General features: G+C 42.3%; 1 protein-coding gene and 1 pseudogene across 4 annotated transcripts in view; both read left to right on the plus strand.

The window, feature by feature from the left end:
• Nucleotides 1-15,160, plus strand: part of Uso1 (USO1 vesicle transport factor) — a 65,804-nt gene that overhangs the window by 2,898 nt on the left and 47,746 nt on the right. For 2 of the 4 annotated variants that reach the window (XM_006993503.4, XM_006993502.4), the window contains exons 2-4: nucleotides 11,008-11,094; nucleotides 11,406-11,470; nucleotides 15,059-15,135. In XM_006993503.4, coding sequence (XP_006993565.1) covers nucleotides 11,008-11,094; nucleotides 11,406-11,470; nucleotides 15,059-15,135 — 229 coding nt within the window. The remainder of the gene's footprint in view (nucleotides 1-11,007; nucleotides 11,095-11,405; nucleotides 11,471-15,058; nucleotides 15,136-15,160) is intronic. The other 2 variants (XM_042257633.2, XM_076546618.1) reach the window with 1 other exon arrangement.
• On the plus strand, nucleotides 1,899-2,046 carry LOC121821056 (U1 spliceosomal RNA; annotated as a pseudogene).

Raw genomic sequence — 15,160 nt, forward strand, 5'->3', positions numbered from 1 at the left:
GAGGTGGTGGTGGAGGTGGTGGAGGTGGTGGTGGAGGTGGTGGAGGTGGTGGTGGTGGTGGTGGTGGTGGTGGTGGTGGTGGTGGTGGTGGTTTGGGTGGTAGATATTGAACCTGGCGGAGTAAGCCACACCTCAGCCCATGCTTAGCACCTTCTAACTGTGGAAGAGCTGTGTGGCTGATTATGCTGTGCCTGGCCTAATCTCAGCTGAGAGGGACTCTGGGCTTGTATTAAGATGTTCTTCAGAACCAGCCAAGTAGTAAAGATCTGTATTTGTATCACAAGATCATCAGCAAGTTTGTGAAATAGGGGACATTTTTAATCTTGAACTCCACCCACATTACACTTTGTATTTTAAAGTCCAGTACCTTTTAATATGGTTTCTTCTTTTTCCTCCCCCGAGGTAGAGAAAGACACTGATGTCTGATGATTGAAACTTCTTTCATCTTGGCTTTGCCCAGTGCCACTAAACATAGTAAAGGCCCACACGTGCTTGTGAAGGCTCTTGTGTTCTTCGGGATTCTTGAAAAGTCCACAAGAAATGTGAATATGCTTCATAAATCATTGGGATGCGTTCTGTTTTCAAGCTAGTCCTGAGGCATGAAAGCGGCCAACAGAAGAAAGCTCAGAATGCTGTTCTGTTGCAGGTGTCTCTGGGGGTTGATGATGAACGCCTCAGAAGGCAGGAAGGCTGGCAAGCTAGACCCAGGTGTACATTCTTCCAGTTAAATTCTTAAGTGAGGAGCGTGACCTCAAATTTACAGTTTGGGACTGGTCAGTGGCTCAGCAGGTAAACCACTTGCCATGCAAGCCTGACAGACAGCCTTCAATCCCCAGAGCCCACAGAAAGGGGGAGAAGAGAACCAGCTTGACAGCTGTCCCCTCTGACCTCTCTGCATGCACACCCACACATCACCCCCACACCCCCACACCCACACACATTAACAATAAAGAAAAAGGTTTTAGTTTTCAGTTTGGGTTTGAGGAAGCACGTTTTCTGAGTGTGTGATTGAGCACATCGCAGTGTTGTTGTAAGTGTATTCTCTGAAACTCCTCTTTGAGGTGCCGCTACAGTCTACATTAGTAACTAGGTCGGTGTCTTAATTGGAATGTTTTCTCACTTGGCTTGACTTGCAATAGGAATGTCAGAGAAGACAGGGGAGTGATTTGCCTGATGACTTTTATGTCCCAAGCACAGTGTCTTTTTGACTTGCTTGTATTAAACATCCCTTCCCATTTTGAAGTTAATTACCTAAATTATTTAGGCTCCTTTCAAAAAAAAAAAAATCACTTAAAATTTACATGCCCTAACATTACCAAGGTGTGTTCCAAAGAATGTTATTTAGTCTTTGTGATGTCCTAGAAAGCAGTTGGTTACCTAAGAAGTGTGTTGTCTGGTGGTCACAAACGGACCAGGAAAACCCTCTATGGTGATATGAAGGGTGCCTATTTCACAGTTTTCTGTCTAGACCTGGTGTGTGCACAAGTATGTGCTTGTGCCTCAGGGAACTTGGTGCATCTAGTATTCTGGAAAATGTACATAGGAAGATTGTCCCCGCCGGTCTATTGTACTGGGGTCTAAGTATATAATATGCTTCTCTAGTTTCTGTTTTTCAAGAGTCCTCCATGATCTGCAGCTCTGTACCTAGAAGAATAAGTTCTGAAGCCGCATGATTCGGGGAGTAATTACAGTCATCCCAAACTGGAGTATCTGTCTCCTAGGAGATACCATAGCAGATCATTTTAGAGGCTTGTGTTTGTTCGCTTGTTTTTGAGCTTGGGTCTCACTTTGTGACCTAAGCTGGCCTTGAACTCAAAATTCTATGCTTCAGCCCCAGTGCTGGGATTATAAACTACCATGCCCAGCCTGGAAATTCTCTATATAAAAATGTTATGCTGATACTTACCTGGCAGGGGAGATACCATGATCACGAAGGTGGTTTTCCCAGGGCGAGGCTTATCCATTGCACTCCGGATGTGCTGACCCCTGCGATTTCCCCAAATGCGGGAAACTCGACTGCATAATTTGTGATAGTGGGGGACTGCGTTAAAGAAAAAAAGAAAAATGTTATGTTGACTTTTATTTAGCTGTTCCAAATATCATAGGAAAGTTATGCTTGTTTTCATACCAGAGAAGTACTGTAAACATTCCTTGTATAAAATAATGCTAATCACCTTTAATTTGAAAACTTTTATAGTGTTAGATTTTTTAAACTTTTATTGTTTATGTGTATATGTGTTACCCTACTAACACACACACACACACACACACACACACACACACACACACACACACACACCATGACAATCAGAGGACAGTGGTTCTGCATTTACCCCATGTGGGTTCCAGGGGTGACATTCAGGTCATCAGACTTGGCAGCAAGAACCTTTGTCCATGAACCATCTTGCCAGGCCTATAGTGTTAGAAGTTTTTGTTGCTGTTGTTTTAAATTATGTATTTTTAACGAGTGTGGGTGTTTTGCCTGCACTGTGTGTATGCCTGGTGCCCGTGGAGGCCAGAGAGGTCGTCGGATGCCCTGGAACTGGAGTTACAGACAGTTATGAACTTCCATGTTGGTGCTGGAATCGAACCTGGATCCTATAGAAGAGCACCTAGTGCTTTTAACCACTGATCAATCTCTCCAGCCCCTGTAGTGTTAGATTTTAAGATGCTGGTATTTATGACAGGCTGTTTGGTAGACAAATTTCATGTTAGTCTTGTTGAAAAGTTTTCCTTTAGCAATAGTTCATTCGTGGGCAAAGTGTGGACAGTAAATAAAGCAGTGTAGTATCTTGGCAGATTCAGACGTGATTGTAACAGAAATGGGCTGTGTCGTAGTCGAGGTCATCAGAGGATAACATTGACCCTTGCTTTTCACTTTTCTCGTCTTCAGAGTTACAGATCTACATTGGAAACAAATCCCTGTCTTGCTTGTGGTCAATTAACAGTAACATTTTTATACTATTAGTACATCATGAGTGAGTTAACTGTGGGTTCACATAAATTATTTTGGTCCTACCGAGTAGAGTCTTCCTTGGGAGTTCTTTTTCAGGAAGGTAGAGCTGTGTTTTAAACTCAGAGAAAGTTTGACGTGCAAGGTTAGAACATTAAAGGAAGTTGGTAGTAGGTGTTGAGCAAGTCCGTGTAAAATTATTGAATGTAGAGGGGTTTATTAAAAAATATTTTAAATATTTAGTTATTTTATTTTTATATGTATGAGAATGTTTTGCCAGGATGTATGTTTGTGCTCCAAATGTACGCCTGGTGCCCCAGAAGGCCAAAAGAGGGTGACAGATCCCCTGAAACTGGAGTTACAGATGGTTGTGAATCACCATGTGGATGCTAGGACCTCTTCAGGAGCAGCAAGTGCTCTAAACGGAGGAGCCATTTCTCAGTCCCAGATGTCACTGTCTTGCAAACTAAGTTAACCTTCTTCCGACCTTTATGTGGCCCTGGCCCCGCCCCCTTGCTTTTTGAGAGCTTTTCATTCTCTGTTTGTTTGTTCTTACTTTATTATTGGAGGGGGGGGGGCGCAGCTTGTGTCAGTTGGTGGGCAAGCACCGTTCCTCACTGGGCTGTCTGTCTTTCCAGGCCAGTCTTTCATTCTCATGGCCTTCATTTTTCTTTCCTACTCAACAGCTATTCCTATTGCTTTTTTATTTGGGGGGAGGGGGTCCTTTGTGTATTAATAAATGATATTATCAGCTTTCCCCCTTTTTAGTTTTAATAAGCAGGTCATTCAGTTACAGTTCTGACTAGATCTTATTTGCCTGTTATTAGTGGAATTATTTATTTCATGTTTTACTTGCTAGATGGAATTGTGAATCTCAAGTGGCAATTATGAACAAAAAGGTATTCTGATAATCACCCATGTGAATTTCATGGTGATTCAAATTCGTTATTGATGAGACTTTTATTTTAGAGGTGGGGGCGTCACTCTGTGGCCCAGCTGGTCTTAACTCAATCCTCCTGCTGCAGCATCCTAAGTGTCTGGATTTACAGATGTGTGCTACCACACTTTGGTTGTGTGTGTGTCCATATACAAACCATGCCAGTAAGCATTAAGTTCTTTTTGGCTATCCTCTGCATTTACAGTTCTCTTTCCAAAGAATGAACCTGTTACTAATTAAGTATAAATCTTTTCATCTGGGTTAAATTTTACTCAAAATGTTTTTCTCTTTAAAACTCGTTTTGGTGGCATTGCCCTTGTATAGTATTTTGTTGTTTAGTGTGAGGGCCACAAACCTTCATTCCAGGGGAGAGCATCGGTGAGGCAGGCAAGGCAGAGGAGAGCCCAGAGGCCTGTGATGAAGCCCCAACAATGTATCCAGGCTGAATGATGGCACTGGCACTCAGCAGTAGCCGGAAGTGTCCTGAATGTAGCCCGGGAGCCAGTTTTAGGTAGTCGGCAAGCTTTGCTTTCCTCCTGTGCCACCCTCCATGCTCTGTGTTTCCAGGCTGCGGTGCCCATGCCTTGTCCCTAAAAGGTGAATGTGGAATGGTGACCGTCTCATTGGGACTTTATGAAGGTTAAATACGTTTTAAAGGAGAAAGCACTTTAGGACCTGTCTAGCATGTGGTAAATGCTGCACTTGCCATGTGTCTTAGAGTTTCTATTGCTGCCATGAAACACCGTGACCAAAGCAAGCTGGGGGGGGGGGGTTACTTGCCTTACACTTCTGCGTCTAGTCACTAGGACAGGAACTCAAGCAGGGTAGGAACTGGAGGCAGGAGCTGATGCAGAGGCCATGGAGGGGTGCTGCTTACTGGCTTACTTCCCATGGTTTGTTCAGCCTGCCTTCTTATAGAACCCAGGACCACCAGCCCAGAGATGGCACCAGCTCACTGGCCTGGGCCCTCCCTCATCAATCACTAATAAGAAAATGCCCTGTGGCTTGCCTACAGCCAGATCTTATGGAAGCATTTTCTTAGTTAAGGTTCCCTTTTCCTTAGATGACTTTAGTTTGTTTAGTTGGCATAAAACTATCCTGCACACCATATTTTACCAATACTAAAATACAGGTTGGCACTTATACATCTCTGAAGTCAGGATGTAGCTTAGAACAGTAATTAGTATTGTTATCCCAGTGATGGACTTAATAATAGTGGGTCTCCGCTTGGTGGAAGGAGAGGGCTGACCATTGCAAGTTGTCCTCCGACCAACACACTTGCACATGCAGTAACAATGAGTAAAATATGGGGCTGACGAGAGAACTCGGTGGCTGAAAGTACTTGCTTCTCTTATAGTGGACCTGGAATCTGTTCCCAGCACCCACATGGCAGCTCACAACTCTGTAACTCTCCGATTTCCAGAAATCCACCAGAGGAGTCTGGCCTCTGGGGCACCAAGCACATTGATGATACATACAGGCAAAACACTCAAGCACGTAGAATAGAAACAAATAGATTTGTTGAAGAAGAAAAAAGAATAGTGAGTCTTAAAATGTAGTGTATCTGGGCCAGTGAGATACTTGGTCAGGTAAAGATGTTTGCCGATAAGCCTGATGGTCTGAGAATTGAATCCTATAAGTTGTCCCCTGATTTCCACATGCACACCATGGCACATGCATACAGACATACACACACATACAACTAAATAAAATGTAATGTTAAAAATTGACTGTTTCTTACATTGCATAAAATAAAATGTTAACTGTCATCAAGCTAGTGTTTTTCAATAAAAGATAGAAATATGGACTTTTGTATGATTTTTTAATTTTTAAAAGCTAACTTAAGCCGAGCAGTGGTGGTGCACGCCTTTAGTCCCAGCACTCAGGAGGCTGAGGCAGGCGGATCTCTGTGAGTTCAAGGCCAGCCTGGGCTACAGAGTGAGTTCCAGGACAGCCAGGGCTGTTACACAAAGAAACCCTGTCTCAAAAAAAAAGAGCTAACTTAAAATTATTTCACATAACACAAGTCAGATAACTTTCAAATACTAAATATGCTATTATTCCTTAGGTTGAAGTAGAATATTTCTCATGTCTTGTTTTGTTTTGTTTTGTTTTTTTGTTTGTTTTTTGAGACAGGGTTTCTCTATGTAAGTCCTGGCTGTCCTGGATCTCCCTCTGTAGACCAGGCTGGCCTCAGACTCACAGAGATCCACCTGCCTCCACCTCCTTCCTGAGTGCTGGGATTAAGAGCGTGTGCCATCACTGCCCAGCTAATACTAGGTAATCTTCAAGTGCATCTTGTTTAGAGCTGCCTTCTTCATAGGTAAGGAAGTGGACTTAGAACTGGACTTTGGGCACGTTGCCTCCCTATCGGTTCCCTTATTTGCAAACTCACTAAAACATATTTGCAGCCCTGAATCAATAATTGCAGTGCTTTCCTGCTCATTTGAGGACAGTGCAGAGCAGTGAAAACAGACTCCCTGTTTCCAATCCAGCTGAGGTCAATAAGACCACCCAACCCTTGTTTCTACTTTTCAGTGTGAACAGAATCCTTTCAATGCTCTGTGTAGTAGTACATTTTCTGCGTGTTTGTATTTGCTGTTGACGATTTCTCTGTAATGAATGGCCCCTGAGTGTTGTGTTGAGTCATTTTCCTAGGCACAGGAAGGTTAGAAAGTATCTTAAAGAAAACCTAGGTTAAATGATTCCATTCAGCATGACTGTTGGCCTTGAGTTCAATATCCGTGAATAAAGATATGTATTAAATGAAGCATCCTTAAAGAGAAATAAACATAAAACAAAGGGGGTATTTTTGGCTTGAGAATTTTTTGTTTCCATTTTTCTTTTAAACAAGATCTCATGCTGTAGCCCAGACTGGCCTTGAACTCACAGAGATCACCTGCCTCTGCCTCCCGAGTACTGGCTGGCACCACAGCTGGCAAAAACAAGGTCGTATATTGATTGTTGTGACAAAAATCTGACCAGTGGCTCACAGGGAGCTAGCCTTATGTTTTCTTCAGAGTAGCTGAGGATGCACACAGATTCTGTGTCCATGGTGACGTGTAGAACGGAACTGACATACAGGGATAGTGAAGCACAGAACACAGAGCCAGCCGTCAGTGTTAGAACAGATGTACAGAGTGAGAGCAGGGTCCAGTAGAGGTTTCTTCATGGTTTTCTCTGGCTAGTGAAACAAAAATCAGTCTTACAGTAATCCAATATATAGTCCACAGTTGTGTCTTATGCCATTCCCTCACCAGGAATAATCTCTTTTCCCTTTTCTTCTCCCCAGTAAATAAGTATATACAATGGGATAGCTTTTCAAAAGTGAGACAATTTCAAATATGTAATAATAGGTATTGGAGATTTCACTATTGTTGTTGTTCACTAATCACTGAAAATGATGGCTTGCCCCAAACCTCTTACACAGTACTCATTTCAAGCCCAGGTATGTGTGTGTGTGTGTGTGTGTGTGTGTGTGTGTGTGTGTGTGTGTACACTTGCACTGAGGATTGATTCTGCATGCTGAGCATGTGCTTTACCAGAGCTTAGGTTTGTGTTACTCATAGAATGAGTTATTGTTTAAGGGCATTGGTTCAGCTGCTGTGAGCAAAGCTAGTAGACAGGCTTAAAGGAGAGAGACATTTCTCTTTTCTAGTAAGTACAAGCTAGTGGGTAACAGCGGACTTTGCTCCTCGGAACCCTGAGTGGTACTTGCCATCACCTCCAGTACTATACGAATTTGAACTGGGGAAGGAAGAGTCTTAATTACTATCAAGTTAAATTCCAGGTTGAGACGAGTTGAAAGAGGAATGAAGAACACAAAGTTTCATTTTCAGAACATGACCTTGAAGTTATAATTTGTTGGTCAGAGTCTGGTCACACTTGATACCATGTTTCAGGGGAGTCTCAGAAAGTGTTCTTTGTGGACAGCCCGGCACACAGAGACTCAATCCTACCTAAAAATGAGCAGCTGAGCACAAGTACACAGCAGTGAGAGACACTTGAAGTGACAGTCTTTGAGTTACAAGCCCTAACTAGAAATTAAGCTTACTTAATGCTACAAAGATGAAAAAATTAAACCCGTGTTTAAATGAAAATGACCAAATCTTTGTAGGATTTGGATATGGGTAATGTGTTTTCTTTGATTTGGTTGTAGTTATCTACAGAGTGGCAGCGTGACACTTCCTTCTGGGAAGATCACTGAGAAGCCACAATCATCCTGAGCAGGAGCAGGAGGTGATAAGGTCTCCAACAGCAAAGTAGGAGTTGCAAAGGTTATGTGTTCAAATGTTAGCTTGCTGAGGTCTCAAGCAGAGACAGACAGACAGCCAACACCAAATGCTAGCGTTGTGAACACACCCTCCTGTGTTCCTGAAGCTGTTGCCCCTCTGGCATCAGCCATGCTGGCTGGAGAACCCCTACACAGTCTCATGTAGCTTAGGCTAGCCCTGAACTCACTTTGTAGCCCGAAAATGACCTCAGACTACTGATCCTGCTGCTTCCGACTCCTAAGTGCTGGAGTTACCGAGTGTACTACCACAGAGGGCTGTTACGGAAGTTTGCATTTGCTACAATCCAACCAGAAGTGGTACTGAGGCACTAGAACTAAGTACTTCAAAAGAGAGAAATTTTCCTCATCTGGAATCTTAATACTGGATGTCTTGGATTGAGAAATGACAAAAAAAATTCCCATAAGTAATTGTTAATGTATCCTCAACATATCCACAATCAGCTACCTCTGCAAAAACAAAGCAAGATTTAAAAAACGGCACAAAACTGATGAAAGTTGCCCAGCACCCGAGGGAGGGACTGCGGTACTACTCAAGAATACTGTTTTGTTTATAGTCTTTAAACAGAATCACAAGCTTCATGTTTTCAAGAGATACGTTGTTTTTCTAATAGTAAAAATTTATAGTAGAGAAAAAAAGGGAGCCAGCTATTTAACAACGAGAAAATTGTGTTTTTTTTTTTCATTTTGAAGACTCAAAAAAATTATTATGATGGTAATTACAGGTTAATGTAGGTGTGATTTCTAAATGTAACACTATATTTAAGTGCCATTCAGATATAGAAAGTGTGAGCATTTGCGTGATATACCAAAGCCTCCTTTATAGAATTGTCAAAATAACATCATTAAGGAGTGAATACCAAGTTTTATTTATCTGTTTTGGTTTTTGAGACAGGATCTCACTAAGTAGCCCTGGCAGCCTAGAAGAACTCTGTGTAGATTGCTGGCCTCAAACTCACAGAGATAGCTTTTCCTGTGTCTGCCTCCCAAGTGTTGGAATTAAAGGCAGGTACCACCACACCCAGCCTCCTATCAACTTCTAATAAAGTACTAAGTGAAAAAGAATAGTTTTAACACTAGTTCTTTATCACATGTTTTCAGGTATTTTCACCTAGTCTAGGACTTAGCATTTTTATTCTCTTAACCATGTCTTGTTTGTTGTTTTTGGTTTTTTGAGATAGGGTTTCTCTGTGTAGCATCCCTGGCTGTCCTGGAACTCACTTTGTAGACCAGTCTGGCCTTGAACACACAGAGATCCTCCTGCCTCTGCCTCTACCTTAAAGAGTGCAGAGTCCTTTCCCATCAGTAGCTTACTTAATCCTCAGCGAAGCCTTCGAGGTAACATGTTCCTTCTCTCTCCTCAGATAACAAAAGGAAAGGCCGGCCATCGTCACTCATACACTGTGACATGGTTAGCAGAAGAACAGTGGCTTCTCTCTCACTGTCCTTCCTGGTTTTTAAATACTCCATGGATTTTTCAGATGAGTAAACTGTGGCCAATTTACTTTTCTAACTAGAACTTAGAATTGTGTAATATACGTAACTGGTTGATAGAAAATTCAGACGAGGCATGGCTAAGAGAATAAAAATGGCAAGCTCTAGACTATAGACTAGGTGAAAACGTGATAAAGAGCTAGTGTTAAAACTATTCTTTTTCCGCTCTTAGTTCTTTATTAAAAGTTGGTAGAAGGCCGGGCATGGTGGCACATGCCTTTAATTCCAGTACTTGGGAGGCAGAGACAAGAAGAGCTATCTCAGAGGTTGAGGCCAGCAGTCTATACAGAGAGTGCTTTTCCACAGATTGTATCCTCTGACTTACACACACACACACACACACTCTTACACACCTAGACATGTGCACCTACACACATGCACATACACAAAATAAATATTGTTGTACAGACACTCTTTTGCTTGTGGGCTCATTTACCTGTGCTTCTGTGGCTTGTTTTTATTGTATGATGCAGTTAATTCTTTGGAGTAGCTACAGCTGGACCCACCAAATAGTACGCCACAATGTATTTGACTCTTCTTCATTTGATAGACGTTTGTCCAAAGTGTTTCTGTTGTGTCTAGTGCTCTGGTGTTTATTTTTAAGTTCAGTTTGAGTTTTAATTCCCACAAATTATTTTAAAATGGAAATATTCTGTCTTTAAAGATTTTGAGACACTTAGAACTTTAAAATTGGGGGCTGGAGAGATGGCTTGGGAGTTAAGGGCACTTAACTCTTCCAGAGACAAAGTTTGATTCCCACCATTCATAAGGCGGCCTGCAGCTGTCCGTAACTCCAGTTCCAGGAGGTCTGAACCCTGCAGGTCTCCGTAGGTACCAGGTGGGTGGGTGGTGCACAGACACACGTATCAGGCAAATACTCAAGACACATCAAATAGAAATCATTTTAAAACCATTTACTTTTTATCCACAGTTTGAGTTTCTTAGCCCAGTACATAGTTGCACTGTGGAGGTAGCACAATGACATGTTAATAACCTGTACTATAGCCCGCTGGATTTGACCCTTCTCAGTTGAAATAATCCTGATAAGCACAGTTACAGAGCCCCGATCCTACCAATGACTTCTCTTATTCCGCAACTGCTTTGACTTACTTATTTACCTTCTCACTTGCCTCTTCCCACGTTTCAAGTCTCTGCGGTTGGGGGGATGTCTGTAATTCGATAATACTGCCTAAATAAATAGACTTGTGAAAGACCACTTCCTCAATGTCCCATTTGCTGATTTTCTCCAGAATTAACTGGTATAAATTTGGGAGTACAAAACTTGATGGTTTCTTTTTTTTCTTGTAATATTGTTTTCTTTTTCACTGATAGATTCAGAAGCTCTGTGACCGAGTAGCTTCGTCTACTTTACTGGATGACCGAAGAAATGCTGTGCGTGCTCTTAAGTCTTTATCTAAGGTTTGTAACTCTAAGTTATTGCTCTTTAAATTTTTTTATTTCCTGTGTGGACATTCTGTCTGCAGGTGTGTCTGCACCACTTGCATGGGTAATGCTGGCAGAGGCTGGAAGAGGAAGTGCAGTTACAGAAAGGTGTGAGCTGCTTACTGTGTGGTGCTGGGATTCAAACCCAGGTCCTCTGGAAGAGTACCCAGTGCCTTAACCACTGCGCCATCTCTCCAGCTCCAAATTACTGTTTGTTTGTTTGTTTGTTTCCAGTTGGGCATTAGTAATAATTAATAGTAACACTTTGCTGTTTTTTTTTTGTGTAGAAATACCGCTTGGAAGTGGGAATCCAAGCTATGGAACATCTTATCCATGTTTTGCAAACGGATCGGTAAGTTCCATGTATTGATTTTCCTTCTAATTTATTTATTTTGAACTTTTAATTTGTTCTAGAGTTACCATCATCATTCCGGTAACATTACCTCTACTACGTTTTGCACTCTTAGTTGTCATTTCAGTAAAATTTTATTGGATACTGGGTACAGCCACTGTGCTAAGCATTAGTTGAGACATAAACGACATATAAGAACAGCCAGAGATGGTGGTGTACATATGTAATCAAAGCACTTGAGAGGAGGAAGCAGGAGGGTCAGGATTTAAGGTCATCTTCCGTTTCCTAGCAAGTTCTGGGCCAGTCTAGGCTGCATGTGATCCTGTCTTGGGGGGAAGGTGATGATGTAACTTAGCTATAATGGCTTTTAAGATTTTGATTTGTATTGGGTAAATGGTTGTACTGATACTCATTTGCAAAAAATATATGTTAGAGTATGTAGGTTAAATAGACTTTTTCCCCTTAGGACAGTAAAGGCACAAGTAAGTCTGGGGTTAAATCTGGGGTGTCTTTAGAGAGCAATAGGTCAGCCTGTTTCTTTTTAGGACATTTTATCTGTATTTTCTGTTTTAATTACCTGTGAGTAGATAGTTTTTATATCTTGCCTCTGATAAAATATGTCTGTAGGCTTTAGTTGCTTGTCACATTTCTTTTCTCTCTCTCTCTTTTTTTTTTTTTTTTTTTTTTCAATTTTTCGAGACAGGGTTTCTCTGTGTAGTTTTGGTGCCTGTCCTGGATCTCGCTCTGTAGACCAGGCTGGTCTCGAACTCACAGAGATCCGCCTGGCTCTGCTTCCCCAGTGTTGGGATTTAAGGCGTGCGCCACCACCACCCAGCAGTTGTCACACTTCTACTCCACTGAGATCCCACATAGGACCTGAAATTCAGAGTTGGGGCTGGGGAGGCAAGTGTTTGCTATACAAGTGTAAGAGCCAGAGTTCAGGTTCCCCAGCACCCAGATTAAAGCCTGACATCTGGTTTGCTGCCAGGAGGAGACAGGTGAAGACCCCAGGGGCTCAGTTCATCTCTGGTCCCCCTGCTCCTGACTTGTCTGCCCACTTCAGCTATCTTTTCTTCTGAATTTATCCCCATCAGTAGTACCCTTCCATTGAGTCAAAAACTAGAATTCCCTGCTGAATTCATCCCTCTAAGCCAAAAAAAAACAGTAATCATGTTTTCAACACTCAGTATATCCATCCCTTAAATCAATTTCCTGGCTTTTTGCTGTGTTACAGAATATGAAAAGGTACTTTAAAATTTAGTAACCAAAGAAGCAATTTATTACTTCAGAGTTTCTGTGCCTGGGGATTGAGGGGTGGCTTAGTAAGCAGGCCCAAGGCCTCTTAGGCTGTCGTAAACACATCCGCCAAGAGTGCAGTTAGCTAAAGTTTGACTGCGGAGGGTCCGTCACAGGCAGCCGGTTAGAGGCCTCAGCGCCCCCCATCTTTCTTAGGCCTGCTTGAGCACACTCGTGACAGATGGCATTCTGGAATCACTCTGGAGCCTGTGGTCCAAGGGAGCAAGGGAAAGCCAGTGCGCTCCTACTGTTTACTCTCAGAATCACACATATTGTAGTCGTCAGAAGGGGGTACATAAGTTGTCTCCATGTAAGGGGTGGCTCATTAGGCTCCACCCTGAGAGCTGCGCCAGAGAGCTGTAGGCTTAGCTAAAACGACTACTACCTTGAAACTGTGGTTTTTGCCTCTGATCTCTTTGTAACTCGTGTGTTCGTTGTGTTTCACCAGTTCAGTGTAGTGTGAAATCCAAAATCAAATTTCTTATTTATGTACTGGTTATTTTGAGACAGGGTTTCTCTGTGTAGCCCTGGCTATCCTGGAACTTGCTCTGTAGCCCAGGCTGGCCTCGAACTCAGAGATCCACCTGCCTCTGCCTCCTGAGTGTACCATCGCCACCTAGCTATTTTGTATTTTTCCAAGTACAAATGTTAGACCTTTTTAGGAAATTCTATTCCAGGCATTTTACTTATTCTTGTCATTGTAATTGTTGAAATGATTAGCCCCAGGATCCACTTGTCTCTGCTCTCCACACCGGGGTCACAGGCACATACAGCTGTATAGCTGTTGTCCGTGGTGCTGGGGATTCCAATTCAAGTCCTTGTCCTTACATAGGAAATGCTCCTAGCCACTGAGCATCTCCCCAACACCAGCTTTCTTGGGGATTAGTCAGGGCCTCACACATGCTGCACAGATGGCCTATCACTGAGTTGAAGACCCCGCCTGAGTTGTGAGCTTCTTGGAGTGTCCTTGGTCATGGTAAAAAAAGGTCTCTTATAGTTCGGGTTTCTCAGTCATCTCTTGTAAGATGTGTTACAAAATGTCTCAGAAGCAGAGCTGTGACTAATTTGTGTAAAAGCCCATTGTTCAGTAGTCCCATCCTCTGAGAACCTTCTGGGCTCATCCTTGTTTTCATTGTCCCTCTTCATGTGTGCTGACTCTTCCAGACCTCTGTGACCTTCTTGTTTCCTTCCATAAGAGGGAAAAAGCGGACAGATTTGAAATTTATCAGCAAGTATAAAATCTTGTGTTTCTTGATGATATAAATTGTACTTGAGAAGATGAAGTATAGAGAGGTTAGACTGCCTACAGATAATGCTATTTTACTTATATACGAATGTATATGTGTATAAAATTTTTTTTTTTTTTTTTTTTTTTTTGGTTTTTTCGAGACAGGGTTTCTCTGTGTAGCTTTGCGCCTTTCCTGGAACTCACTTGGTAGCCCAGGCTGGCCTCGAACTCACAGAGATCCGCCTGCCTCTGCCTCCCGAGTGCTGGGATTAAAGGCGTGCGCCACCACCGCCCGGCTATGTGTATAAAATTAACTGGCCCTTCTGCTTGCTGGTTTAAAAGTTTGCTTTACCTTATAAATATGTGATGTTTTAATAAACATGCACACATACATATAAATATACATTCATATGTTTTGCTAAATGGAACTACTCTGTCTAGTTTTTTGAAAGTTTTTTTTTTTTAATGGACGTATGTCTGTGCACCGTGGGCATGCCTGGTTCCCATGGAGGTAAGAAGAGGACATCAGATCCCCTGGGACTGGAATTATGGACATTAGAGTGCTACCATCTGGGTGCTGGGAATTAACCGGAGTCCTTTGGAAGAGCAGCCAGTGATTTTAACTTTTGTGTAGCTTGCTGTCCTGGGATTCACTCTGTAGACCAAGCTGGCCTCAAACTGCCTTTGCTTCCCAAGTGCTGAGGTTTAAGGTGTGTGCCACTACTGCCCGGCAGTTGTTACAGTTATAAATAAATCTTTGTGTAGTCTCTTATTTTATTACTATTACTTGTTTTTGTTGATTTCTTAAGAAAGGTCTCACTGTATAGCCCAGCCTAGTCTGTAGCTTGCAGCCATCCTCCTTCCTCTGCTTCCTGAGCACTGAGATTACAGGTGTGAGCCACTGTGCCTGGCTTTACATTTTCCTTTTCCTAATACTTTCTTAGATTAGGTTTGTAGATAAGAAATGAATATTTTATTGAGCTTATGAAAGAACTGCCTAAAAATGGCCACAACAGTTTAAATCCAGCCAGCAGTCTGTAAGTATAATAATTTCTTTCTTCCAGTTCGGATTCTGAAATAATAGCTTATGCTTTGGACACACTCTATAATATAATATCTAATGATGAAGAGGAAGAAGTAGGTAAGTTTCCAGTTACTTTACTGTT

The sequence above is a fragment of the Peromyscus maniculatus genome, chromosome 10, assembly GCF_049852395.1.
Source record: "Peromyscus maniculatus bairdii isolate BWxNUB_F1_BW_parent chromosome 10, HU_Pman_BW_mat_3.1, whole genome shotgun sequence".
In the NCBI taxonomy this organism is placed as follows: Eukaryota; Metazoa; Chordata; class Mammalia; order Rodentia; family Cricetidae; genus Peromyscus; species Peromyscus maniculatus.